Source organism: Melanotaenia boesemani, chromosome 18 (genome assembly GCF_017639745.1).
Source record: "Melanotaenia boesemani isolate fMelBoe1 chromosome 18, fMelBoe1.pri, whole genome shotgun sequence".
Taxonomy (NCBI): Eukaryota; Metazoa; Chordata; class Actinopteri; order Atheriniformes; family Melanotaeniidae; genus Melanotaenia; species Melanotaenia boesemani.
In genome coordinates this window covers 21,269,039-21,296,605 of record NC_055699.1, presented here as the reverse complement: position 1 = coordinate 21,296,605, position 27,567 = coordinate 21,269,039, and the positions used below count along the sequence as shown (strand labels likewise).

At 40.0% G+C, this 27,567-nt stretch overlaps 2 protein-coding genes across 4 annotated transcripts in view; both read right to left on the bottom strand.

Annotated features, from left to right (window-relative positions):
- The window catches only part of LOC121628730 (NACHT, LRR and PYD domains-containing protein 12-like), a 354,419-nt gene that overhangs the window by 316,043 nt on the left and 10,809 nt on the right, over positions 1-27,567 (bottom strand). The window contains exons 2-10 of one of the 3 annotated variants that reach the window (XR_006008234.1): positions 25,678-25,871; positions 23,780-25,577; positions 16,253-16,426; positions 11,334-11,507; positions 10,305-10,481; positions 8,814-8,987; positions 8,512-8,685; positions 4,987-5,160; positions 1,535-1,631 (exon numbers count right to left, since the gene is read on the bottom strand). Coding sequence is in view for 2 of the 3 variants with exons in the window: in XM_041968025.1 (XP_041823959.1) it covers positions 1,535-1,711; positions 4,987-5,160; positions 8,512-8,685; positions 8,814-8,987; positions 10,305-10,481; positions 11,334-11,507; positions 16,253-16,426; positions 23,780-25,577; positions 25,678-25,867 (3,212 nt within the window). In the remaining variant the exon portion in view is untranslated. Of the gene's footprint in view, positions 1-1,534; positions 1,712-2,098; positions 2,194-4,986; positions 5,161-8,511; positions 8,686-8,813; positions 8,988-10,304; positions 10,482-11,333; positions 11,508-16,252; positions 16,427-23,779; positions 25,578-25,677; positions 25,872-27,567 lie in introns of those variants that run through there. The other 2 variants (XM_041968025.1, XM_041968026.1) reach the window with 2 other exon arrangements.
- Positions 5,478-8,221, bottom strand: LOC121628769 (COP9 signalosome complex subunit 5-like). The gene is made up of 2 exons (XM_041968096.1): positions 7,474-8,221; positions 5,478-5,491 (listed from the first exon to the last, which is right to left on the bottom strand). The coding sequence occupies exon 1, from the start codon at positions 8,054-8,056 to the stop codon at positions 7,616-7,618; it is 441 nt and encodes a 146-aa protein (XP_041824030.1). The 5' UTR covers positions 8,057-8,221; the 3' UTR covers positions 5,478-5,491; positions 7,474-7,615.

The window sequence follows — 27,567 nt, the reverse complement described above, 5'->3', positions numbered from 1 at the left end:
TCCTTATCATACAGGATTCACTGCAGAAATAATTCCCCTGATGAAGGCTGTCTCTTAACGAGGGTTTGTGGGCTAAAGTTGACTTCTGTATCTCATAGAGACAGCATTTCTCACTGCAGTTATACGCACAGCTAAATCCCAGGCATGAGTGAAGGATCACTTCACTGAAAATCTGTCAGACAAACATTTCTGGTGTGGAGGGAAGGCTAAGTCTGCTGCTAACTATTGAAAAAAAAATCCAGATTTTCATAAATATAAATCTCCAGAAATGGAAAATTTGATTTATCGATTTTATTGATTCATCGCCCAGCCCTACCTCATATTAAAGCAGGTAAAAGTCATTTGAAGAGATAAAACAAGCAGCTGAAGACTGTTGCTGTCACATTTTCTGTTTTAACATTACAGTCTTTAAAAAATAAATCAGCAATCGTGGATTGTACTATTTGTCAACACAAATAGTTTCAAATGGTTTCAAATAAACTGTTATTAAGAGCAAATATTTGTCAAGTGTATTTGAGTACTACACCTTTCAAAGATTCAAGCTGGATTTAATGTTAGGCGGCTTAAATGGAGCCAGATATTACTGCTCTGCTTTGTAGCCTAATTTATGCAAAAAACTTAAAAGATATTTGTAACAGATAATTGAAAAACTATCATGGTTGATCAAACTGTTCACTGCACAGAGAGCATCTTCAGAAAGCCCCCTGATCTGTTTGTTAGGGATTTCTGATAAAATCCTGCTTCCTAGGAATAATCTATTCTTTGATTTATGCTGTGATTTGGGGCTAATGTTGCAGAGAAATATCAAGTGTCCAAAAACTATTCAGGTGCGTATCTAAGTGGGTTCTTGGTAACTGATGTGAGGTAGCAGACAGATTTCTGTACCATCACTGAGCTGAATTATGCAATCCATATTGGATGCTATCATTTCTCTAGACCCAAACTGCATTTTAGTTTATAGGAAAGATCAAAGCTGAAATCAAGTGGCAAAGAGCTGCACCTGCAACTGTAAAAAAGGTCATATGTCTTTGATTTTATTTTTGAAATCCAGATTAAGATAGAAAATCTTTGCTTTCCTTATGTTCAGAATATGTTCAGTAATTTGTCTCTACACCAGTTTTGATAAGTGTACTTCACCTTTGAGACATCACTGTTTGATGACGTCAGCGCTGCAGTGATCTCAGTCTGAGCTTTGCTGTCTGATAGAAGGTATGGTACATTTTTCTGCTCGTAGTTAAATGAGTACTTTGTTACATTAACCATGCAAAAGAAATGTATAGGATTGTAAAATCTATTCTGAAGCAGTATCCATGCAGTTTTGTGGCGTTTGATTGTAGGTTTGTACAAGACTGTAGCAGTCACATGTATTGTACAGCTACAGGGTTTCCCTGTGTGTTTGCTAACAGGAGGCTGATGACCAGCCTGTGTGAAGCAAGCTGCATGTTACAGCTCATTTCTGTTTTATTTGTACAGACCATTGTATAAGAAATCTGCACTAAAATTGTCAACAACCAACTAAAACATAGTGGCTGACCTTAGAGTTTCCAGTCTACAGAGTGGACTCTTCAACAAACCACAGAGCGACTTAATTCCTGAATTCTCCAGCGTCAAGTTGTTCCTCAGGTCCAGTTCTGTCAGAGAGGAGGGGTTGGACTTCAGAGCTGTGATCAGAGAAGCCCAACTGATCTCTGACAAATCACAGGTCTTCATTCTGAGTGGAAAGTAGAAAATATGTACTGAAGCCATCTGATGATAGAGGTGGAGACATCAAACTACGTTTATCTGATGCATAATATTCTAATAGAGACAAACTCAGTTAATTATGTAAGATGTGAGAAAAGCTTGCTTGATAACGTCAGAATCTTTTTGTCTCAATATGAAGTTTGACATTTTTCTGACACAAAAGAAGGCCACTATTGTCACCTCCTCAATGTGAATATTAGACTTTAACAAACATAACAAAATATTTAGCCTGTCCTGGCAGTGAACATCAAAGCTGTCATCAAGAGAGAAAGAAAAAGGGTTTAACTGATTTCTTGCTTTATCCTGTCCTGGTTTGTTTTGATGATTGCACGTGAAGAGAAGCCTTTTTCACAGAGTCTCGATTCCCAGATTACTCAGTGTACAGAGACATTATCCTGTGATATGTGATCACAACGGCATGATGAAATCATCTGGAACAAAGTAGGTCACCTGGAGCGGGATCAGAATTACAGTGTGTGCAGAATTATTAGGCAAATGAGTATTTTGATCACATCATCCTCTTTATGCATGTTGTTCTACTCCAACTGGCACAGGCTTGAAAGCCTACTACCAATTAAGCATATCAGGTGATGTGCATCTCTGTAATGAGAAGGGGTGTGGTCTAATGACATCAACACCCTATATCAGGTGTGCATAATTATTAGGCAACTTCCATTCCTTTGGCAAAATGGGTCAGAAGAGAGATTTGACGGACTCTGAAAAATCAAAAATAGTGAGATGTCTTGCAGAGGGATGCAGCACTCTTAAAACTGCCAAGCTTTTGAGGCGTGATCATCGTTTCAGCGTTTCATTCAAAATAGTCAACAGGGTCACAAGAAGCGTGTTGAAAAAACAAGGTGCAAAATAACTGCCCATGAACTGAGGAAAATCAAGCGTGAAGCTGCCAAGATGCCATTGGCCACCAGTTTTGCCATATTTCAGAGCTGCAACATCACTGGAGTGCCAAGAAGCGCAAGGTGTGCAATACTCAGGGACATGGCCAAGGTAAGGAAGGCTGAAAAACGACCACCACTGAACAAGACACACAAGATAAAACGTCAAGACTGGGCCAAGAAATATCATAAGACTGATTTTTCTAAGGTTTTATGGACTGATGAAATGAGAGTGAGTCTTGATGGGCCAGATGGATGGGCCCGTGGCTGGATCAGTACAGGGCAGAGAGCTCCACTCCGACTCAGACGCCAGCAAGGTGAAGGTGGGATACTGGTATGGGCTGGTATCATCAAAGATGAGCTTGTGGGACCTTTTCGGGTTGAGGATGGAGTCAAGCTCAACTCCCAGTCCTACTGCCAGTTTCTGGAAGACACCTTCTTCAAGCAGTGGTACAGGAAGAAGGCAGCATCGTTCAAGAAAAACATGATTTTCATGCAGGACAATGGTCCATCACACGCATCCAAGTACTCCACTGCGTGGCTGGCCAGAAAAGGTCTAAAAGAAGAAAAAATAATGACATGGCCTCCTTGTTCACCTGATCTTAACCCCATAGAGAACCTGTGGTCCCTCATCAAATGTGAGATCTACAGGGAGGGAAAACAGTACACCTCTCTGAACAGTGTCTGGGAGGCTGTGGTTGCTGCTGCACGCAATGTTGATCGTGAACAGATCAAGACACTGACAGAGTCTATGGATGGCAGGCTTTTGAGTTTCCTCGCAAAGAAAGGTGGTTATATTGGTCACTGATTTGTTTTTTGTTTTGTTTTTGAATGCCAGAAATGTATATTTGTAAATTTTGAGTTGTTATATTGGTTTCCCTGGTGAAAATAAATAAGAGAAATGGGTATATATTTGTTTTTGTTGAATTGCCTAATAATTATGCACAGTAATAGTCACCTGCACACACAGATATCCTCCTAAGATACTAAAACTAAAAAACCCCACTCCAACTTCCAAACATATTCAGCTTTGATATTTATGAGTCTTTTGTGTTCATCGCGAACATAGTAGTTGTTCTATAATAAAATTAATCCTCAAAAATACAACTTACCTAATAATTCTGCACACACTGTAAATGTCAGCTCTGGTGATAAACCCCTTTTACAATGATAGCTGCCACCACTCTACAATGGGTAATATTTCATTTGGAACAAACCTGCCTCTGTCTGGAGTGTGCCTGATGGAAACAGGTAGATTTTTCTGATATATATTTAATGTCAGTTATAAAGTTAAGTTAGAAAAGTAGGCTGCCTTTGCAGCAGACTTCTTAGCCTGGTTAATGTTTACACCAGGGGTGCCCGAGTTCGGTCCTGGAGATCTACCATCCTGCAACTTTTAGATCCAACCTTTCTCCATCACACTTGAATCAGAGGTCATCTGCATGTCATTCAACTCTGCAGAGGCCTGGTAACGAGCCAGTCATTTGATTAGATTAGACTGGATTAGATTAGATTTGATTAGATCTTGAGGACCGGACTTGGGCACCCCTGGTTTACACTGTCATGCCCCCAAATGATAGACCACTTAATTTCTAGATTTATCCTACTGGCCAGGAAATTTTTCTTTTTGGGACTTTTTCTAGTTCTTGATGGCACCAAAGAATCCAACAAACTCCCGAGTGCCAGGCTGAAATGATCAAAAAAGTAATCTATAAAGGACACCTGGCAAAAAGACTGGATCAACTACAGCCTACAATATAGCAAGATTTGCATAATAATTGTGACATTTTTGGGGGAAAACGTATGTTAGGTTATAAAATGTCAGGTAAAAATCAGTGAAGGATCTACAGCCGGTAACACAGAGGGATTGAAGGACTATATGAGATGTAACATTTTCACCAGTGATGTGACATAACAACAAGCATGAATACTAAATCACCATCATCAAGAATTCTTTCATTATATGAAACAAGTTGGATACTGTAAAAAAAAACTGTTTGCATTTCAATTTTTCTGTAAGTGATGCCACACTGACTACTTGATTTGTCAATCTAGGACATTTTAAACTGCTTGTTTAAAACAGAGTAAACCATAACTGGTAATCTTAGAATAAGCCATTTTAAAAGTGTTGGTAATTGTATATTTATTGCTGTCTGATATATTCAGTTTTAAACATTTTAGAAATTCTGAAAACAAACACAGAGAGAAAATAAACTACTAACAGAATACAGCACTGAAGATCTTTGGTGTGTATATATAAGAATAATATCAGCTTTATGTCTGCTAATTACTATCAACACAACTTTAAGAATAAATTCATCTCTGCACTCAACAAAACATGATGTCTGACCTTAGAGTCTTCAGTTTACAGTCCGCACTCTGCAGGAAACCACACAGCTGCTTCACATCAGAGTCCTGCACATCACTGTGACTGAGGTCCAGTATCGTCAGGTGGGAAGGGTTGAACTTTAGAGCTGCGACCAGAGCAGCACAGCTGATCTCTGACAAACTGTAGCGCTCAAATCTAAAGAGTAAAACAAGAAGATTATACTTCAAAGTCAAAGTCAGCTTTATTGTCAATTCTTCACATGTACAAGACATACGAAGGAATCATGATTACATTTCCCACTGTTCCGCGGTGAAGACAGGACAGAACATTTCAACACTGAAGTAACCATTAAAAGTCCATCCATCCATCCATCCATTATCTTGACCGCTTATTCCATTTCGGGTCGCGGGTGAGCTGGAGCCTATCCCAGCATTTTAACAGGTGAGAGGCAGGGTACACCCTGGACAGGTCACCAGTCTGTCGCAGGGCCAACACAGATAGAGACAAACAACCATGCACACACACACTCACTCCTAGGGAGAATTTAGAGTGTCCAATTAACCTAACATGCATGTCTTTGGACATTAAAAGTAAAAAAAAAAAATTGCACAGGGCCAACAAATATCTGAATAAATAAAAACTGAGATTATTGAAAAATGATTGCAAACTGATAAAACTGCCAATAAAAACGAATGCATCTGAAAATATCTCAACAGCAAAAAAATCAAACTTCCAAAGCAATGTTCTCCAAATCAACTCAAACTATTATTCAAATATTATCAGTAAAAAACAAACATCGCACAGTGATAATAAAGAAAGTGTGAAGATTTAAGGCATGAATTAATCCTAAGACTAAGTGTAGCAATAACAATAACATTAACAATAACATTAACAATAAGGGGTTCACAGTGATTTGAAAGTAGCAGCAGAGTTGTATGTATAAGTTGTGGTACTATCCAAGAAGTTGTATGTATATGTTATGTATAGTAGTGCAAAGGCAGTCAGTAATAGCAGCAGAGGTGTGCAAAGTGGCCTCCTAACAGAAGGCAGGAGGCTGGACAGGTTGTGTGCAGGGTGGCTTGCATCGCTCACAAATGTGAATTGTTTGCAATCAGATGTGGTTTTATTTTTTTATAAAGTGAGCAGAATGACTTGTGTTCATATGCAAAAGACATTTTGGGAACAGAACCTGGTACACCGGTATGTAGCAAGTACAACAGTTTCTGCATCCTCCTTTTTTTTCTCCTTTTATCGTTTCTTTTGGGAGAACCCGTATTCTGTCTACATCGGTTCAGCAGTGACTCTCGTTTTTATTTTCTCCTTCTTTTGATATTTTCTGATGAGTATTTCATCATTTTTTTCACTGCGTGATGTACTCTGCTGCAGCAGCAGCTTCATGATCAGCGCTCAAAAAGAAATTCATCAGCGGGTTTCATCCTACGTTTCGCAGACAGTGCAGTGATAAAGAAAACCTGCAGAAACTTTTCCAGGTGTTGTGGTTCTGGCTCACCATGGTTTGGATTTAAAAGAAGGTCTGGGATTTAACTGAGCAATAGTAAAGATGGCTGCATTTACAACTTTTCAACCAGATTTTAGGATGATCAGGACCAGGTGAGGTGGTTTACCTGTGAATTCACATAGAAAGGGTTACTGGCTTTAGATGTAATAAGTATGTGATTTTAAAAGGTACTGATCAGGATGACACTCCCATGTACAGATAAAAAGATCAGTTGCCTCAACAAGATTGAGATTGTTTGTTGTTCTGATTAACATTTTACCGTAGATCTGTCATCAGATCCAGTAGTTTTTTATTGTTCTTGAAATAAATAAATATATTTTCTCATATTTTATTTTTACTGCTTTCATATTTTTACAGCTTTTTTTGCTTAAAAAATTATATATTAAATAAATTTGTTAATCCTGTTTATTTAGACATTTGTCTTTTCTTTTTGTAATGCCCAGAATTTTGTATAACAATATTTTATAAGACCCAGAATAATGCCTGTATTTGTCTTTAATGCTATCAGACTGTACAACAGTGACTTCCAACATGTTCTCTTAAAGTAGGGGTGTCAAACTCTGGTCCTCAAGGGCCAGTATCCTGCAAGTTTTCAGTGTTTCCCTGATCTAACACACCTGAATAAAATCAAATGGATCCAACAGCTTCTTGTCAACTTCTTCACAATACCCCATTAATTTCAGTCAGGTGTGTTAGATCAGGGAAACAATGAAAACCTGCAGGATATCGGCCCTCGAGGACCGGAGTTTGACACCTGTGTCTTAAAGGTTTATTGATATACTTAATTTTTGTTTTGTTTTGTTTTTTTTTGCTTTTTATATCTTATTTATTTATATTTTTGTATGTATTACTATATTTATGAGATATTGCTTTAACAATAACAATAATAATAATAATAATAATAAAAACAGACACAAAATCACTCCAATGTGACACAACTCTTAGCTGTTAGACATACACCTATAATCCAAAAGAAGCTGGACATGCACAAAAAATTATATCCAGGTGAAATCCAAACTGCCTTGAGGTTTAGCTTTAATTGGTAGATGTGTTAATTTGATTGAAGAGTTTGTCCTTAATTACTGGAGACATCAGCCCATGAATTGCTTCTATGGTCGTCTTGCAGCTATCTCATGCCACTTTGGCTAGTTTGTCCTCAGACTTCCTGTCGTGTGTGTCCAAGCCGAGCATGAAGCTGCCTCTGCCAAGCTGGGCCTCCGACTGCTCCAGCTTCTCCGACAGGTCAAACACCTGGCCTGTGGTGTAGTCTGAGTTCGTAAGGAGGTTTGAGGAACTAACCCAGTGTTTATTCCAAAGGAGTTCCAGGAGTTTTCTATCAAGGGAAGATTTGAAGTAGGTGACCTCCAAGGTGTAATACTGTTTACAGTGCACACCAAAGTTTTCTATCTTGTTCAGAGGGATTGTCTGATATTCTGATGGTCCCTCATCTGGAGGTTTGTAGCCCTTTGGGTACGTTCTAAAGGCACCAAGGTTGACTTTCCCTGCAGAAATGGTCCGAGTGGGCTCGATCACAACAGCCACAAAAGGCTCCTGAAACTGCTGGTTGAGCATCTGAGTGCTGACATCTATGCCTGAGAGCCAGCATCCATAGTCTGAGTGACTGTGGTACCAGCCAGTAGCATTCTCCAGTCGACCAACCTGCTTGGCATTTTCAATATATGCAGCCGTGTATTCATATGCTGCAGCTTGAGCGTTGACTCTGGTTTCTGTCTCCTCAACGGGTAAAGCAAAGATGTCCATAATGATCATGGTTTCACCATCCACCTTTGCCAGCATTAGACCCATCACCTCTAGGTTTCCTCCAGACCTGGCTGCATCACCATCTTCAACAAGGCCAAACCTGAAATTCTGCAGTACTTTAAGTAGTGGTGATCCAAGGGGTTGCCGAGAGGCCTCTTATTTTATTTGTTTTAATTATTTATCTTACTGTAAATATGTAAAATTAGTTTGGGAATTAAAAATATTTAAAATGTAGGATTTAAAAAAGCTCCAATCAGTGAACTAACCTCAGAGTCTGTAGGTTACAGCGTGGACTCTCCAAAAGATCAGATAGCCCCTTAAAATCTGAATCCTGCAGGTTGTTATATCTCAGGTCCAATTCTGTCAGATGGGAGGGATTAGACTTCAGAGCTGAGGTCAGAGCAGCACAGCTGATCTCTGACAACTTGCAAGCACTCAATCTGAATAAAAAAATAAAACAAAACATGTGAGCTGAAATCTACAGGATAAAGGTAACCGACAACTTGCTGCTGGAAGGAGGCCGGGGTCTATCCCAACTGCAGGACAAAACTAAAACATGGTGTTGAACCTCAGAATCTTTAGTCTACAGTCTGGATTCTCCAGAAAACCACACAACTCCTTCACTCCTGAATCCTGCAAGATGTTTGAGCTCAAGTTCAGCTCTCTCAGATGGGATGGGTTGGACTTAAGAGCTGAGACCAGAGAAGCACAGCTGGTCTCTGACAAATTACAGCACTCCAATCTGAAAGACAGAATACACATCAATTCAAATTCAAAATTTGAATTGTTGCCCATATTTATATATATATATATATATATATATATATATATATATAGTGTGTGTGTGAGAGCGAGAGAGAGAGAGAGAGAGAGAGAGAGAGAGAGCACAAGCATAATTTAACTAAGTCATTAAGTCTGGTGAGATTTATTTTTTAAAGGTCCCATATTATGCAAAATTCACTTTTTAATGGTTTTGGAACAGTCATACTGGTCCCCCCGCATGTGTAGGAGACCCGTAAGTGTGAAACTCTTTCAGGCGCTCTCTCTCCCCCCTGCTCCACCTCTAGGGAAGTAAGCGCTGAAATGAGCTTGTTTGAAAGCCTGTACGTTATGACGTCATAAGGGACAATAACCACTCCCCACAGAGCGATGGACCCGTCTACCGGCTCTCAAAGCCCGCCCTCTAAAAATCACCTAGCGCCCAGTGTTTTTCCCTCTTCGGCAACCCTCGTTAGCGGACATGGCTAAGCGACAGAAGCACTGTTCTGTTTGTGGCTGCATAAATGAACACGAAAACGTTTTATTACTTCCATCCACTGAACCCACGAGGACTGAGTGGATTAATTTTATTTTTGGAGGAAATGTACCCGGAAAACTTCCAAAGGTTTTGCATGTCTGTGGCCAGCATTTCAAAGAGGACTGTTTCCACAACATGGGGGCATGGAAAGCAGGCTTCGCCAACCGTTTGAAGCTGAAGCCAGGTTCAATACCAACTGTCCGTGACACAGCTGGAGAGGTAAGAGCTGGCAGTTATTTTATCGTTTCGGCCTTATTAGTCTGATAGCTTGAAAATATATTAACCTGTCAATCACCTCATCACGGGCGATGTGATGGGCGGAGCCAACAGCTGAGCTGCTCCACCAGGGTTCCGCCCACCATAAACGGCACATTTCTGAAGCTGCTAAAAAGAGGGAGGTGAAGAGAAGCCGCTGCACTCAAACTGAGGGTCGATTTGTCCATACCATGGCGGAAATATTTCATTTAGATATTAATGAATGGTCTCAGATTGGGAATAAAGTGTATAATATGGGACCTTTAATGTTAACCTTTTTTGAGATCAAGGGAGTAAAAAATAAAAACTTCTTCTCTCCTGTGGTTAACATTTAATGGACCCAAAAAGAACATTTATTGTGGCAAAAAGCCCAGGAAATCTTTTCTCAGAGTATTAATCTTGTTTTCTTATAAAAAGCAAACACGTATAAATGCCAAAAAAGTACATTAATGTATCTGAATTTGTCAATTAGAGAAAAACTACAATGTGATAAGTCAGTAAACAGACCTCAGAGTCTCCACGCTACAGTTTGGACTTTTTAGTTTTTCAAAAAGCTGCTTCACTCCTGAGTCGCCGAGGTTGTAGTTCTTACTCAGGTCCAGTTCAGTCAGATAAGGGACACTGGACTCCAGAGCTGATACCAGTGAAGTACAGCTGACCTCTGACAAACTGCAGCAAATCAATCTGAATTAAAACATGACAATGAAAATGTTGGTGGTATGGTATTCCCAAAACATAAGAAGAACTGACATTTGACTGACGTTGGCCTTATAATGATAGCAGGTTGATTCATAGTTCGAGCAGTTCATAGATTGAAAAGATACATCTTTACAGCTACTTTAGAGTAGTACTTGCCCTATCATGATGGGAACTTTCTGCGACTTGCAACCATGAAAAAGAGATAAACATATCACATCTATGTTTTATGTATTAAAACATTATTTATTTATTTATTTTTAATCTCATTAAGATTTGAAATTAGGCAAATCCAACCTCAGATAATCAACAACACAAACCATACCATTATTTTAAAGTATAAAAAACTAATCCAAGATGCAGCAGCAGACTAAGCAAACCCTGCTTACATAGAAATTAAAATGGTTAAGAAGCAGCCATAATAGGGAGAAAACAGCACGATAAGCTGCCACAACAAAGATTACAGCAAACAATCTTTGTTTTGTATGTCTGCTCATTACCTTTGGAAAGCAGGCACAGCATTAGTTACCAGGTTGATAAAGTTAAAATTCAAAGACAACTACCATGACACTGAAAATTCGGACTTTAGGCTTAGCCAACCTTACTTATATTAATCTCTTTTGCAGTACACATCCTTCTAAAGAGATAGTCTTCTGTCTATGCTGATCAGGGCCCGCTAGCACTACTAAAAAAATAAAACAATGACATATCAGCCCTGTCAGTATGTGTCTCACATAGACTCTCCACCTGTATAAAAATATCTATATTCATTTAAATGTTGACCAAAGGTTTTGCATAGAGTTGAAAGAGGCTCAGTTCAAAATAAAAGAGGAAACTAACCTCAAAGTCTTCAGTCTACAGTCAGCATTTTTAAGAAAGCCACAGAGCTCCATCACTACTGAATCCTGCAGCTGGTTTTCACTCAGGTCCAGATGTCTGAGATAGGAGGGGTTGGAGTTCAGAGCTGAGATCAGAGATAGAATCTGGGACTCTGACAAGCTGCAGTTCCACAATCTGAATAAAGAAACAAATATAAGTCTAACTAAATATTTACACTCCATAATCTCCATCTTTGTCACCGTGTTATGTTGAATCATCTCTTTTTGCAGCTGCAGATTCCCCCCCCCCAAAAAAAAGAAATAAAAAAAAGAAAACATAACATGCTTGTTATTTTAACATCCTTTCAATATGTCCATGTAACATCTCTTCAGTTTTAGCTTTTCTTATTAAAGATGCAGCGTGAAACAATGAAAATCTATTAGGTAAGTATATATGTTACACTTTACATAATTTAGGCTAAAACAACCAGATTTTATAGCAAGCACACTTTAATATCTATGCTATTCAGGTAAAGTTCTGGGCAGTTTGGAAAAGTACCAAACCAAGCAAGGCCTTTGGGAAAGGGACGGAATCTGGCAGTCATGCAAACACATATCTGCATCCACCTGGTGGAAGGGACTTTGTAGATCTGAGGTCCTTGCACCTGTAGCCTCCATCATCCTCCAAATCCCACCATCATCAGATGCCTCTGAGCGCAACTGGTCACTGTTCGTTAACATGCACACAAAGGTTTGCAACAGGCTCACAAATGTGAGGAGGAAAAACTGGTGGCCATTTGGGCAAACCTAAGGCTCTCTGAGCTTGACACAGCCATCCTCAACAAGTCTGAACACTGTGGACAGGACTACAGCTCCTCAGAGCAGCTGGTCCAGGTTCAAGTCCCAGCCTAGGACCCTTCCCTGCATGTCATTCCCCACTCTCTCTGACACTCTTTCCTGTTACGCTACTATTGAATTAGAAATAACACCATGAGGGCATAAAAATCTTACTAAAAAAAAAGTTTGATGCAAACATTTTAGTTACCAAGGAACATACCTATTACACGTATACACCCTGTAAGACCCAGATATAGAAATAAATTAGCAAAAAAGATTTTTACCTGTTAAATGTTGTAGGAGGTCTCTGATGCAGAAAAGAATGTGTTTTAAATTTTTTAATTTTTAGGGACATGCTTAATAATACAATGTTGGACCCAGTTGAAAACAAAATGTCTTTATTTCAACTCACTCTGACTGTACAAATTAAAACTATACAGAGGCATTCATTTGCAGACTTGATTGTTTATTAAGCCCCATAACAGTATATATCGTGAATAATAATTACACAATATATAACTATATAATTACTCATATAGTTATGAAAAGTGATTCACTAATAAAAATATTATTCAAAACTTGTTACAAAAGGTCTTGGCTTGGGGACTCCTGAATGACTTTTATCTCTTCCAATCTCTACTCACTTGCATAATAATAATCACTGATAACAGTCTTTTTTCCTCAGAGAAACACAGGCGAATGTTGCACTTGCTGCACAGTGTGGTTGTGTAACCATTATGGCAGTGTCTGTACCGTCCTCTCTTTTTCTTCTCTGGGACATGTCCAATCATGTCTTTACATACATCTACTGGGGGGTGGTTGCTGACCTTCTGGGTGGGGGATTCACATCACTTGAGGATGGTTTCTTCTGAGGAACCAGAGGGCTACTTAATTTGCCTATCTGTGTGAATGCTTTTCTTTTCTTTTTTTTTTTTCTTTCCTTTTTTACCCTGTCCTGTCCAGCATCCTAACATATAGAACGGTGGTCTGTGTGTCATATTTTGCTTGGCAGATTTGCTCTACCAAGGGAGACATTTTATATACATGTTAATATAAAATATTATAATATTTTTATTATTTTTATTGTAATCTTATTCTTTTTAGTCTTTATATGTCAGTGCCAAACCTGACATCGAGATAGAGGAAGAGGGAAAAAAGGGAGAAAAGGACAGGATTAAAACATGGAAATAACAGTTATCTAGGCTGCCTAAAACACATCACAAAAAAACAATATAAACTACCACAGTACTCCATGATACATAAAGAAAAATAGGATAATGATGATATGAAAAAGTACAGTAGTCATCAAACGTACCTGCAGAGAAATGTATCAACACAAACATCAGCAACATCTAGTCAGAAGAGGATGGAGAGACGACCACGTTTGTGAGCATGCACGTGCCATGCAACAAGAGGAAATGTGTGTTTGCAAGGGGGCCGTGATCACGCCGCACCCCGAAGCATCAGCAGGGGACGGGGGGAGCCCGAGGCCCCAAAGGCCCAGCAGGTCCACAGAGCACCAAGCCCAGGATGGCCAAAGCAGACAGAGCAGCGGCCCACTCAGACCAGAGCAGAGGGGCCCCCAGACTGGAGCCCCCCGGCAAGACAGGGCAGGGGCACTAGGCAGCACAGGGTGACGGTGAGCAGGCCCAGCAGGCGCCACACAGAGGGAAGGCACCCCACAGGTCCAAGGGCCACACATTCCACCAAGCAGAGCCCTGCCCAGGAACCCGACTGCCCCAGGCAAAACCACCACGGACCACGCCAACCCAACACCAAGGTTAGGCACCCCAGGGACAAGACCATGTCCACAGTTGTGATGAAAATCTAGTGAGGCAGGCAGTCGCAGGAGTCCACCGGGGAATCACACAATGGGGACCCCCCAGCCAAATCCACCGCCTCCACCCACCCCACAGTGCCCTATGTGTGGTGTGTATGATGTGTGGTGGCGGGGAAGGAGAGGGGCTTGGGGAGGGGCACAACCGGGGAGAGATCTCTCTCCCTGAAGATGGCATTGTGTTTGTTTTGGGCCACATAATTAGCTGGGCTGTCAGTAGGTTGGTAGTTTTTCTGTGTCGAATTTATCCATCTCTGCCTCACTTGCATCACTTGAATCTGATTCTGTTTCAGATTCGCTCTCTGCATTTTGGACAATCCTGCACAATGAAGTGAGATCTTTTCAGCACTGGTGAAGTAAAGCAAAAAAGAAATTGTAAATCATGAAACGTTCGAGGCAGAAAATCCGGTGTTTGCTAATCCTAATCTACTTTCACACAATTTAGAGCAGGGGTAGCCAACGTCGGTCCTCGAGGGCACCAATCCAGCAGGTTTTCCAGATTTCTGTGCTTCAACACACCTGACTTAAACTAACAAGTCATTGTGGAGATCCTTATAGGCTGATGGATCCATTTAATTTGAGTCAGGTGTGCTGGAGCAGGGAAATCTGGAAAACCTGCCGGATTGGTGCCCTCGAGGACCCACGTTGGCTACCCCTGATTTAGAGCATCCAGAGCCTGTACATCAGATGGTTTTATTTTTTCAAAAACAATGCATTCATATCTTTAAATATGGTTTAAACTCAATTTAGTACATTTTAAAACTCACAAATGAGCTATAGTGAATCATGAAAATGATGAAAATGATGTAGCTATATAACGAGTGGACAGGATTTGAAATGGTTGCTTTCTCCAACTTGATCTCTCAACATCAGTAATTATTACACTGGTCTTGTGGCGTCTGATTGTATCTATGACATGATAATACTTAATGAGCAGACTGACACCAGCTTCACACCAGGATCTGGTGTAACTGGATCATGAGTATTTTAATTCTGGCTCACATGGGAACAAATTAGAGCATCTACCTCGGTTGTATAAGGTATCTTAGCTAAAGGTTTGGCCATACTGCAGGTATGTAAGGGAGCTGTTTTCAACTCAAGTAAATTAAATCTAATTAAATATACCTATTGTAATAAAAGAAATAGGGCTGTCAAATTAATAAAAATTTTAATCAGATTAATCACAGCTCAAAAATGAATCATTATTCAAGACTATGCCTGAAATCTTTAACAATCTGAGTTAAAGGTGAGAGAGACACCTGCTCAAAATGTTCAAAGTTAAAAGGACAAATAGAGGATTGAAGCGATATTATTTCTAAAAGATGCAAGAAATTCATCACAGACCATTTGAGAGGGTACAATGCTACTGGACTCACATGGATTTAAAACTGAGTTAAGAGTTTTAAAAAGGAAATGAGGATTTATGAAACTTTAGATTTATGAAAATTAGTCAATATACGATTAGACAGAAAACAGGACTTGGCAGTTTCAACACCCCTTTGGTATGCTCTTAAACTGTCATGAAAAATCTCTAAAGAGATTTGAAGATGATCTTTACCCCATGATGATTTACCCCATAATATTATGAAAACTTAGTTGACTTTATGTAGTTGCAAGTTCAAGTGTGGCTTCAGAACTCCGGGGTTGAAGAAATCACCAGTTCTTGTGAAGGAGGAATGCACAGTGCATTGTGTGGCCTGAAGAACCCTGTTCTAAGCAGTGTGCTGTGTGCATGTGATTGAATGGCAAAGATATTCAACTGTGCTTGCATTAAATCTGGTTGTTTTAGCCAAGATTATGCTACAATATATTTTCCTCAACTATACTTAAGTTCCCTGTTAAGCGAATACACCTAAATTTTGTAAATTTCTGGTTAATTCCCATATATTCCCATATATTCCTATAAAAAGTTTCCAACTTTGAAAATTCCCAGAATTTTGCAACCCTAGTCAAAACAGAGAAATTATTGGGCTTTTCATGCTTTAAAAATATTAACGCAATTAATTCCATAAATTAGTTACCACACAGGGTGGCTGGTTCAGCTAAGGCACAAAAGGGTAATTCATCAGAGAAAGTAGCAAAAAGAGAGAACTAAGAGATAAGACAAGAGGTAAAAGACTGACTTTTACTGGCTGGAGAGATCTCAGAGAAGAGAGAGGATACAAAAGAAAATCTCTCTTGTTATAATAAACAGGGAACAAAAATAATTTTGACACATTGGTGAAGGACACATAGAAAAGACACTAGAACATCTCAAGTGAGCTGACCTTAGAGTCTCCAGTCTACAATTCGGACTCTCCAGTCCAGCAAACAGCTTCTCCACAACGGAGTACCTCAAGTCATTTTGACTGAGATCCAGCTCGGTCAGATGGGAGGGGTTGGCCTTCAGAGCTGAAGCAACAACTTCACACTGAGCGTCAAAGAGTCGACAACCTACAAGTCTGGAATCAAAAGACAGATTACATTTGTTAGTAGAAATTAGTAGAAATAAACACAAATTCAATGTATGTGATGACAACACATAATGTCAAAGAATAATGGACATCTGACCTTCACATGTTTTATAAATGAAACCCCTACATCTTTTACTATCGGTTTTGTTTACAAATCACTTTAGTTCCCAAATGTTTTTTGGGCAAAAAATATTAGCTGAACATCTTAAATATGTTTTTGAATTAGAGATATTTAATGTATGAAAAAAAACACATGTTTTTATGTAAATTTGTCTTTAGGTACTTATGTTTAACTAACAAACTGCATTTTATTAATCATTTTTACATTTTTTGGGAACGCAGGTATCTTTTTAAGGCAAGGGGATAAAATTTTAACAAGTCAGGGTTGAAATTGTTCGCCTCCAACCTTTTTCACATTCTGCGTCCCTCTGCATTCGGTCCCAAGATGAAGATACAGGAGGAGTTATCCCACAGGATAGACCAAACAAAACCCAGTGGAAACCCAAAGTAGGAGCTGCATCTGCCCCCACTCAGCTTCGAAAAACAGAGACATCGGTGGAGGCAAGAGGAAGGATCTTTATTTGCCCCCAATTCCCTCAACAACACCAAGAACTAGGACGGTTGAACCTTCTCCCCACCAAACCCCCAACACGTCATCGCCCTCCTTACTCTCCATTTCTCCCCCCCTCTCCTCACCTGAAATTTACTAAGCAGATGATGGAGCGGGTCGATGCTGGACTCAGATATATCCCCCAGGCTAATATGTTTATTTCCCCCACACACCTCCCACCAGAGCGGCTAAAGGGAGGGCACCCAGCCCCTCCTGTACCACCTTGCCAGCTTAATGTTTCGGATGTATGATCTGTAGAGGGTCCAGGCTGAGTGGATAACAGCAGTCATGATTTTTCCCAGGACCAGCTGGATCCCTGTTTATTAGAAGGTTAAAAGATATCTGTACTGTTTGGTAACAGAAGGAGAAATGTTGTCATGATCACTGCCCTGCAGGAACATCCAATTCCTCATTAAGCTCATCTGCTTCACCTGAGCTTCCCCGATTGCTCACCAGTTTCACCTGCTCTCCGCCCTACTTGAACCCTCTCCTGTCTCTGTTTCCCGGCCAGATGGTCAGCATTACCCACCTTGTTGATTTCCAGCATTTGTCTCTTGTTTCCAGATTCCTGTTACTGACCTCGCTACGTCTCCTGGATTTCCCTGTACCTGTTTCCACGTCGGATTTTTCCTGCCCATTGCCTGTCTGGATTTCGACCCATGTTTGGACTGACCACTGAGCCCTGCCCGACCCTAAGTAGTCTGCTCTGTGCCTCTTTATAAATGACCCTGTCTGCTTACTACGCTTCTAGATTGTGGATCTCCCCTATTCATGTCTGGAACCTGTGCTCCACAGTGTTTGAGGAACTGGCCGCCACTCTATTTTGGACTGCTTCCAGATTCTGCCCTGCATTCCCCAGTTTCAACAAACTCATTCCTTGTTTAAAACTCCATCATTGTGTGTGGCTGAATTTCCAGGTACCCCGGGACAACTCATTACAAATGTAGCTCAGTCAGAACACAGAACTGCTTTCTAAAAGGTTTCCAAGTAGAGGTAACATACCCTGTGAGCCACAGAGTGGCCCCAAACAATTCTAAACCCATCAAGTTAGCTTTATTAAATGTTAAATCATTAGCAGGGAAACATTTTTAATTAATGATTTTATAACTGAGCACAACCTTGATTTTACGTTTTTAATTGAAACTTTATTAGACCAAAATAACAGTGCAGCTGTTCTTATCAAATCAACCACTCCAACTTTAGCAACCTCCGGCGGTGAAATGTGAAGACTATGCACAAGTGCATAAAATTGCAGTTCACCCCTCATCCGCTTGGGGCTGGCTCCAAAACAGAGCAAAGCCCTATAGACTCCCATTTTAAAATGACCAACTTCATAGCAGAAATAAACATGTTTAACATCTGGTACAAAAATCCATTTTAGGATTAATAGGTCAAGTTTACCTTCATGACAACTGTGAGGGGGGTGAATTTTTTTCTAACTCATGTGGATGTTATTTAATCTTGAAATTCGGCATATTTAGAGCCGTGTCCTTTTTGATTGACATGTATCCAATATCCGTGGCAATAAAGGAGAGTGTAACACAAACACAGTTTTTAGGCGACTAACAGTGCACCTTAGTTTTAGCCCATCTACCTTCATTCGTTAGCTCAAGTTAGAGCCGAGTTGGTTCAGTTAGGTCTTAGCTACAGGCAGCTCTGAGCAGCACCATTTTTGTATTTTCTGGGAGTGATGGTAGGAACCGCCCAACGAGCTTCACTTTTTCTCTTCAGAATCCTACGTGTGACTTCACGGAGGCTCCGTCCATCTTTTATATACAGTCTATGGGTCAGACTGAACAGGAGAGGAAGGGGGGTTGCAGTTTTATTTAATTAATTATTTCATTGTAAGCAGTTAACTTTTGGAAATTTTACTTCTTTTGAATATGTGGCTCTTCAGTTGAAAGCTTATTTTTAAATAACTAGGGCTGTGAAACGATTAAAATTTTTAATCAGATAATTCACAGCTTTCAAATGAATTTATCACGATTAATCACCACGACTATGCCTAAAGTTTTTCATCACACAAACATTGTATCAACAGAAAGAACCAATGCTTACAAATGTTTACTGTTAATGACCTTGGCTAAACGTCAGATGACCAGTGGTCAGTAAATGCAGTAATGTACTTCTACATGCTGTTCTAAAACATCTCTACCATGTTCGAGATCATAATTATGAATTCAAACTTTTTTTTTATTATTATTAATTACAAAAACAAAAAAACAGATGTAGCAACTGAAGTTAAACAGCCAACTTTGATGAAGAAACTCTGATAAAACTGATGATCTGGATAAAAACAGCTTTTTCCTTTCGTCATTAAAGTGTGAGTGTTTGTGCAGCAGTGATAAAAGTCCTACAGCAGCATCACTCAAAGTAAACACCTGCTGATTAATTATATAATTGGCAAGTTTTTCTTCACTTTTTTTACATTAGATGATCACTTTAGTTGTAATAATCAGTTCAATATTTAATAAAATCTAGACCTAAAGAAGATCTAATTTGTGAACTGCTGGCTACAATCTGTGTAGATTTTGACTTTGTAATTGTTGTTGGTGATTTTAATATTCATGTAGACAACGTTCAGGACAAAGGGACTAAAGACCTGAGTAACAGTCTTAACAACTTTGGGTTGACTCAGCATATAACAGAGCCCACACACATTAAAGAACACGCTCTAGATTTACTGATTTCGAAGGGTTTGGACGTTTCCAAGGTTACTGTGTGTGATGTGGGCCTGTCTGATCATTACTGTTTTCTTTGAGTGTAGAGTTCCTGTTTACACAAATGTCTCAATAGATGATCACAAAATGGTGTGTTACGTCCCACTCTAGGGTTGTGGGAGGGAGTAACAAAAAGGAATGCTATGGACAGGTGTTAAAGTGAAACCAAGCAGCTTTTACTGTGGTGAGTGTAAAATAAAGATTAAAACTAGGTGTCAAACATAATCCAGTGTTGGGGTTAGAGAAACTTCTGAAAGAAACGTCAAAATGTTATTATTAAACCTATACTGAAAAGCTGCCAGGTAAACCAAACTAAGATAAACAAAATGGTGCACTGAAACCGGCGAACTTAACTAAATAACAAAAGTGCAGTTGTTCCAATAATCTAAAGTGAACACAATCACCAACAAACAGCCTAAACTATCCCAACACGACACAAACAAAAGTTTAACACCAAGGGTAAATCAAAAGGCAGAACACAAACTAACACTAACTCAAAGAGAAGCCAAAACAAGCTGTGTGTTACACGAAGGTAAAGCCTGACCAAAACGAGACTACAATTTATTCCCACAAGGGAAAACACAAACAGCCAGGGTTTAGCCCTGCTGAAACCACGAAATAGTCTATGACACAAAAAGGCTACCATTTAAGCACAGTAAACACGCAGACTAGCAACGCCACCGTAATTCTGCCAAGGTGAGGGGAAGCAGCCTGAGCTGTCCAGCTTCTCCCCCTTCAGAATGATCTCAGCAGCAGGGTTTTATTTCTGGGATTCCAGCAAGCTGCAATATGATTGGCTGGGCAGTTAGCCAATCAGCGGGGAGGAGACCGGGGCGCGCCTGAACCAGCAACTCCAAACAGACATCAGGGCGTGGCATTTGCATACCAAATGAGCCCCAGCTGTCTGCAATGAGTGGTGCCCGTAACACGATGTATAACTGAAAACACGAGTGGGGTGTATAACCAGGTCTTCTCTTTAACACCTGCCCTATCAGGGAGTTCAGCCAATGAGCTTTTCACTAGTTTTAATGCTAAAATGTTAAATATTATGGCTGTTATTGCTCCTATTAAGGTGAAGGTTGTCTCTGGAAAGAAAAAGTCTCCATGGAGAAATTCCACACTTGTTAGAAATTAACAAAGAGTGTCGGAAAGCCAAGCGCAGACGGAGGAAAAACAAACCTACAGGTTCATTATGACATGCATAAAGAGAAACTTCACTCTTATAATTTACACCTGAGGAATGCAAGGAAGTCCTATTTCTCAGACACTATTAGCAAAATATGTCACAATGCTCGGTTCTTATTCACTATTGTTGACAGGTTAACAAACCCTCCTGTATCAGTAGCACCTGAACTTAATTCCACCAAGGCCTGCAATGAGTTTGTCAAATTCTTCACAGAAAAAATCCAGAATATCAGACAAGCAGGTGGTTCATCAACAGCAGGTTCAACAGACATACCATGTCCATTGAAAACCAGTTAAAACAACATTACCGGTTTAATCCCATTAACAGCAAAGATCTGGGGGACATCTTATGTCAGCTGAACTCCTCTTGCTGTTTGGACATCCTGCCCACAGGTTTCTTCAAAAAAGGCTCAAAGACTCTGGAGCCAGATCTGTTACAGATTGTGAACTTGTCTTTAATTTTGGTTGTCTTCCCAGAACTTTTAAAAACAGCTGTAATCAAGCGTCTGCTAAAAAGGGACAATCTAGACAAGACACAAATGAGCAACTACAGCCCGATCTCAAATCTTCCTTTTCTAAGTAAGATCATCAAAAAAGCCGTTTTTCGTCAACTAAACTATTTTTTTAACACAAAACAACTGCTATGATTTCTTCCAGTCAGGTTTTAGACAGCACCGCAGCACTGAGATGCTCTGACCAAAGTCATTAATGACATATGTTTGAATACAGATGATGGAAAAATGTCAGTTTTAGTCTTACTGAGGTCCAGTAAGACTGAGGACTGCATTTGATACAGTCGACCAAAATATATTGCTTAAACGACTGGAGAACTGGGTGGGCCTCTCTGGCGCTGAGCTACACTGGTTTAAAACTTATTTAGAGAATAGAAAGTAGTTTGTGTCAATAGGTAACTTTACATCTGAGCAGACAAGAATGTGGAGTTCCCCAAGGTTTCATCCTGGGGCCTCTTCTCTTTAACATCTACATGCTCCCACTGGCACAGGTCACAAATAACAACAAAATTAGTTACCATAGCTACGCAGATGACACACGGATATATACTACAATGTCACCAGGAGACCGAGGCCCCATAGAGGCTGTTGGTAAATACATTGAGGAGATTAAAGACTGGATGTGTCTAAACTTTAGTTAAACCAAAACAAAACTGAGGTGATTGTCTTTGGTGCCAAGGAGAAACGATTAAAGATCATCACAGAGCTTCAGTCTATACACCTAAAAACCACCAACCAGGCCAGAAATTTGGGTGTATTGATGGACTCAGACCTAAACTTTGAGAAACACATTAGGGGTATCATAAAATCAGCCTACTATCACCTTAAGAATATATGAAGTGTAAAAGATCTGATTTCTCAGCAAGACCTGGAAAAACATGTTTTCATCTTTAGTCGGCTTGATTATTGTAACAGTGCTACCCTGTTACGGCCCGAGGCTTGTCAGCCTGCAGCCATCAATGTAAATGCTGCTGAGCTGGAGCAACACAATGATTGGCTGTGGGATCTGCACCCGAGACTCCTCCCTCCTCCATTTGGATTGATCACCATCTGTGAAACTTTTGAAATCTCAGAATTTACCTGGTAGATATTTTGTTTTTGTATTACTTGTGTAAATTGCAAGTGTGGGCACCTTTTGTTAAGTTTACTTTTGTTTAAACAAGTTTTAAGTTACTGCCGGTTATAGTAAAATTCCTTTTGTAGGACACTTGCTGTTACTAAATATTGAACCCTTTTTTGTTATTTTCTTTTTGGGTTATTGGAAATTGTGTTTAGGTTTATACATCTTGTTAATAAATATTTCATTTTCAGTACTGACTCCGGCCTGCTTTGTTACTAGCCTTTTCTCCCCTAGACATGAGGGTTTGTAACACTACCTAAAAAATCAATTAGACACCTGCAGCATATTCAGAACTCTGCTGCTTGAGTCCTCACTAAGACCAAGAAGGTGGACCACATCAGTCCAGCTCTGAGGATTTTACACTGGCTGCCTGTTCATCAGAGAATAGACTTTAAAGTTCTGCTGCTGATCTTTAAAGCTCTGAATGGTTTAGGACCAAAATACATCAGTGACCTCTTGACCCAGTATGAACCTACCTGAACCCTCAGGTCATCTGGATCCAGTTTCTTATAAGTTCTTAGAGTCAGAACCAGACATGGAGAAGCTGCATTCAGCTTCTATGCTTCACATGTCTGGAACAAACTCCCAGATCAGCTGAAACACAAATCTAGATTAAACCTGTTCTCTGCTGCATTTCAATAGTTTTTATTTTCAGATCCGCATCTGTTTCTTTTCAGCTGGAATCATTAAACGCGTCATGATTTAATACTGTCTTTCCCCACATTGAAACTTTAGTTCTTGCATTTTATCTATTTTATTTTAGCTGTTGTTTTTTTTTGTTTTGTTTTGGTTTTTTAATGCACTTGTTTTGCTTTCTGATATAATGCTTTTCATGTTTTATGTAAAGCACTTTGAATGGTCTTGTACATGAAATGTGCTATACAAATAAATTTGCCTTGCCTTATGTGTCTTCATTAATATTGGCTGTAACTTTCCCCTCGCTCAGTTTCCTCATGGTGCTAAAAGTTTAATTTCTGCAGTAAAGTGACTCATCTATATTGTAGAAAACTAACATTAAATATAAAAAAAATGCATGTGTTAACAAGCTTGTGATCTTCAAATGGCCCAAGGTAAATAAAAAAATAATTTAACTTAAAGATTTACATTTAGAAGACAATAAGAGTAGTTTCGTATTATGTATATTTGGAAAAACTAATCTATGGTTTCTGATGATGTCAGTTAACATAGACTCACCGAACCTTCCTGCAGTTCCTCACAACTGGGATCAGTCTATGTCGTCCCCATTCTGTTGTGTTGTATTTCTCCAGGTCCAGCTCATCCAGAACCTCCTCTGACATCTGCAGCATGTAGGCCAGAGCTGAACATTGGATTTCTGAGAGCTTCTTCTCTGATCTGTTCTCTGACTTCATGAACTCTTGAATCTCCTGATAAACTGAGAGGTCATTTATCTCCATCAGACAGTGGAAGATGTTGATGCTTCTGTCAGGACATAGATCAGTACTGGCTCTGTCTTTACTTTTTAAATTACTGATGACTTTTTGGATGGTTTCTGGACTGTTCTCTGTCTGACCCAACAGGCCTGCTAAGAGTCTCTGGTTGGACTGCAGAGAGAGGCCATGAAGGAAGCGAGTGAACAGGTCCAGGTGGCCATTTTTACTTTTAGTGGAAACATCTATGACTCTATCTAGGAGTTCATCCAAAGATGAGTAGCTGTAGTATTGACCCAGGAGGATCTTCAGCACCTCTGTGTTCTTGTTGATGTAACTGTGCATCATGTAGACTGCAGCCAGAAACTCCTGAACACTCAGATGAACGAAGCAGTAAACTGGTTTCTGGAAGATCACACACTCTTTTCTGAAGATCTCAGTACAAACTCCTGAGAACACCGAGGCCTCTGTAACATCCAGACCACACTGCTCCAGGTCTTCTTGGTAGAACATGATGTGTCCTTTCTCCAGATGTTCAAACGCCAGCCTCCCCAGCTTCAGAAGAACTTCCCTGTCAGCCTCCATCAGCTCTTGTGGACTCGTCTCATGTCCCTCATGGTACTTGTTCTTCTTCCTCTTTGTCTGGACCATCAGGAAGTGTGAGTACATGTCCGTCATGGTCTTGGGCAGCTCTCCTCTCTGCTCTGTGGTCAACATGTGCTCCAGAACTGTAGCAGTGATCCAGCAGAAGACTGGGATTCCACACATGATATGGAGGCTCCGGGATGTCTTCATGTGGGAGATGATTCTGCTGGACATCTCTTCATTACTGAATCTCCTCCTGAAGTACTCCTCCTTCTGGACATCAGTGAAGCCTCGTACTTCTGTTACCCTGTCAACACATGTAGGAGGGATCTGATTGGCTGCTGCAGGTCTAGAAGTGATCCAGATGAGAGCCGAGGGCAGCAGATTCCCCTTGATGAGGTTTGTCAGCAGCACGTTGACTGAAGACTTCTGTGTGACATCAGAAACAACCTCAGTGTTGTTGAAGTCCAGAGAAAGTCTGCTTTCATCCAGACCATCAAAGATGAAGAGAAGTTTCCAGACAGCCAGCTGCTCTGCTGGGATCTTCTGTAATGTTGGATGGAAAACATGGAGCAGCTGGAGAAGACTGTACTGATCATCTCTGATCAAGTTCAGCTCCCTGAATGAAAGCAGAACCACCACACTGACATCTTGGTTCTCCAAGCCCTCTGCCCAGTCCAGAGTGAACTTCTGCACTGAGAAGGTTTTTCCAACACCAGCGACGCCGTTGGTCAGAACCACTCTGATTGGTCCTTGTTGGTCAGGTAAGGCTTTAAAGATGTCGTGGCACCTGATTGGAGTGTCATGGAGGGTGTTGATCTTGGAAGCGGTCTCCAGCTGCCTCACCTCATGTTGGGTATTAACCTCTTCACTCTGTCCCTCTGTGATGAAGAGCTCAGTGTAGATCCTGTTGAGGAGGGTTCTACTTCCTGTTCCATCAGTTCCTTCAGTCACATGTTCACATCTCCTCCTCAGACTGATTTTATGTTCATCTAAAACCTCCTGCAGACCAACATCTGCTGGAAATAAGAAGGAATAAAAGCTAAATTACATTATTAAATCTTTAAAAACATGTCTGGTTTTCAGAAAGTCAATCAGAAGATAAATGTTTGGTTCTACCTTGGCTGGATGTTTTACCGCACTGGGGACAGTAGAAACTTCCCAGTGAAGCAGACTGGTCCCAGTATGAGCTGATGCAGTGTCTGCAGAACCAGTGTCCACAGCTGGTAGAGACTGGATCCTTCAGGACGCCCCGACACAAAGGACAGCATGACGGCTGCTGCTCCTCAGAGACACCACTCCTCTCCATCTTCCTGTAAAAAAATTTATTCATCACTAAAAAGATTTTCTGACTATTGCTAAAAATATCAGGATGTGTCGACACTTTTTTAAAAGTTTCGAGATTTGAATCCAGGCCTCCCTCATGTATAAATATCTGTTGATGACCCTCTGACGTTTTTAACTCCAAACTAAATGTTCATACTTTAAGTGCATAATTAGAACATGTTCCACCTTTGAGGAGCTGGTAGCCGATTCTGTTGGATCTAAATTACTGACGCTAGAGAATTTTGTTCAACTTTGAGATCTAATGACTTGCTACAGATTATCTTATTATGACATTTCATAATCAAATTACACTTCAGCCTCCATCAGATCAACAGTTCCAGGTTCATGATAGTGTTCAGTAAGGTGATTACATTTAGATAAGGGTTATTCTAGAAGCTGGAACATCCACACACGATGGATCCGTTCAGCTCTGTCTGCAGGCATGTGCTCTGCCCCTTCATTTAATCTTTACTTCTTCAATGTCTCCATGACATAAAGGCATGGATGGCTAGTAATTTTTTAAATTTCCATTAAGACAAAATCAAGTTTATGGTTTTTGGTGGTGTTAGGAAAATCATATGGATTATCATTATGTTTATTATATTTGTGATTTTATTAATGATTTATTATTATACTTTGAACCAATCATTTACTCATTATGTTTTCAGAATTAACTTTGTATTTACTCTGTATCTACTCTGAACCAATTGAATCATTAAGATTTAGAAAAAGTACTCAGCAGCATTCTTTGTGCATGTGTGTGCTGGTTTATGCTTGAGTCTGAAGAAACAGAAAGTCAAGGCCATGGACGAGATAAAAGGACATGATTGTACCAGGAGGAGACCGGACACTAACCTACTCATGCTTCTTATTTTTCATGTCTTATCTTTAGTGGAAAAATACTGTAACCTGAGACTTGTGTAATTCTGAAGTGTCTGATGTACGAGGGAAGGACTTTGTGAACCTCCCTTTATAATGCCTGTAATGTATGAAGCAACTCAGTGTGTGGTGCATACACTCCTTGCAAGTAAAATTGTATACATGAAGTACTGCTCTGTGTTCTTTCTTGTTTAGCTTTGCAGTGCTTGGTGTTGGGAAGGATTTTCCTAACATATTTGGTCCTTCGATTCGGATCCCAAATACCCGTCTGAAGCTGGTGTGGAATCACAGAGAGACTGAAGACTGCGCAGCCAGGTCTGGGACCTGTAAAAGACCTCTACCTCGATGTTAGGTGAATAGAAAGGCCAGTTATCTGGGGTTCTGAATCTGGCAAAGGACAGTGAAGGGAAATTCGCCTTCAACAAAGCGAGAAACGGGAGCAGTTGAGTACAAATTTTGTGATAAAAATAAGGTTGTGTGACTGGGTCACTGTGAAGAAAACCTTACAATTAGAGGAAACCCGAGCTAGTGGGTTTTAAAAAATAACGTCTGAACAAGAGTGAGTAGGTTCTAAAAGATCAACTCCAGGCCAGCACGTTAGAGACAGCGCTCAGAGGAAACTGCAGAGTGAAAAAGAGAAACTGCAGGCAGGAACTAGGGGAAATTACAGAGGAAGGACAAAAGAAAAAAAAATAGGCAGGGGGAATGGCAAAAAAATTATAAAATAGGTGCACTATAAAAACATAAAATAAGAAAAATAATAAAATAAAATAAAATAAAATAAAAAGGAAAGGAAGAGAACAA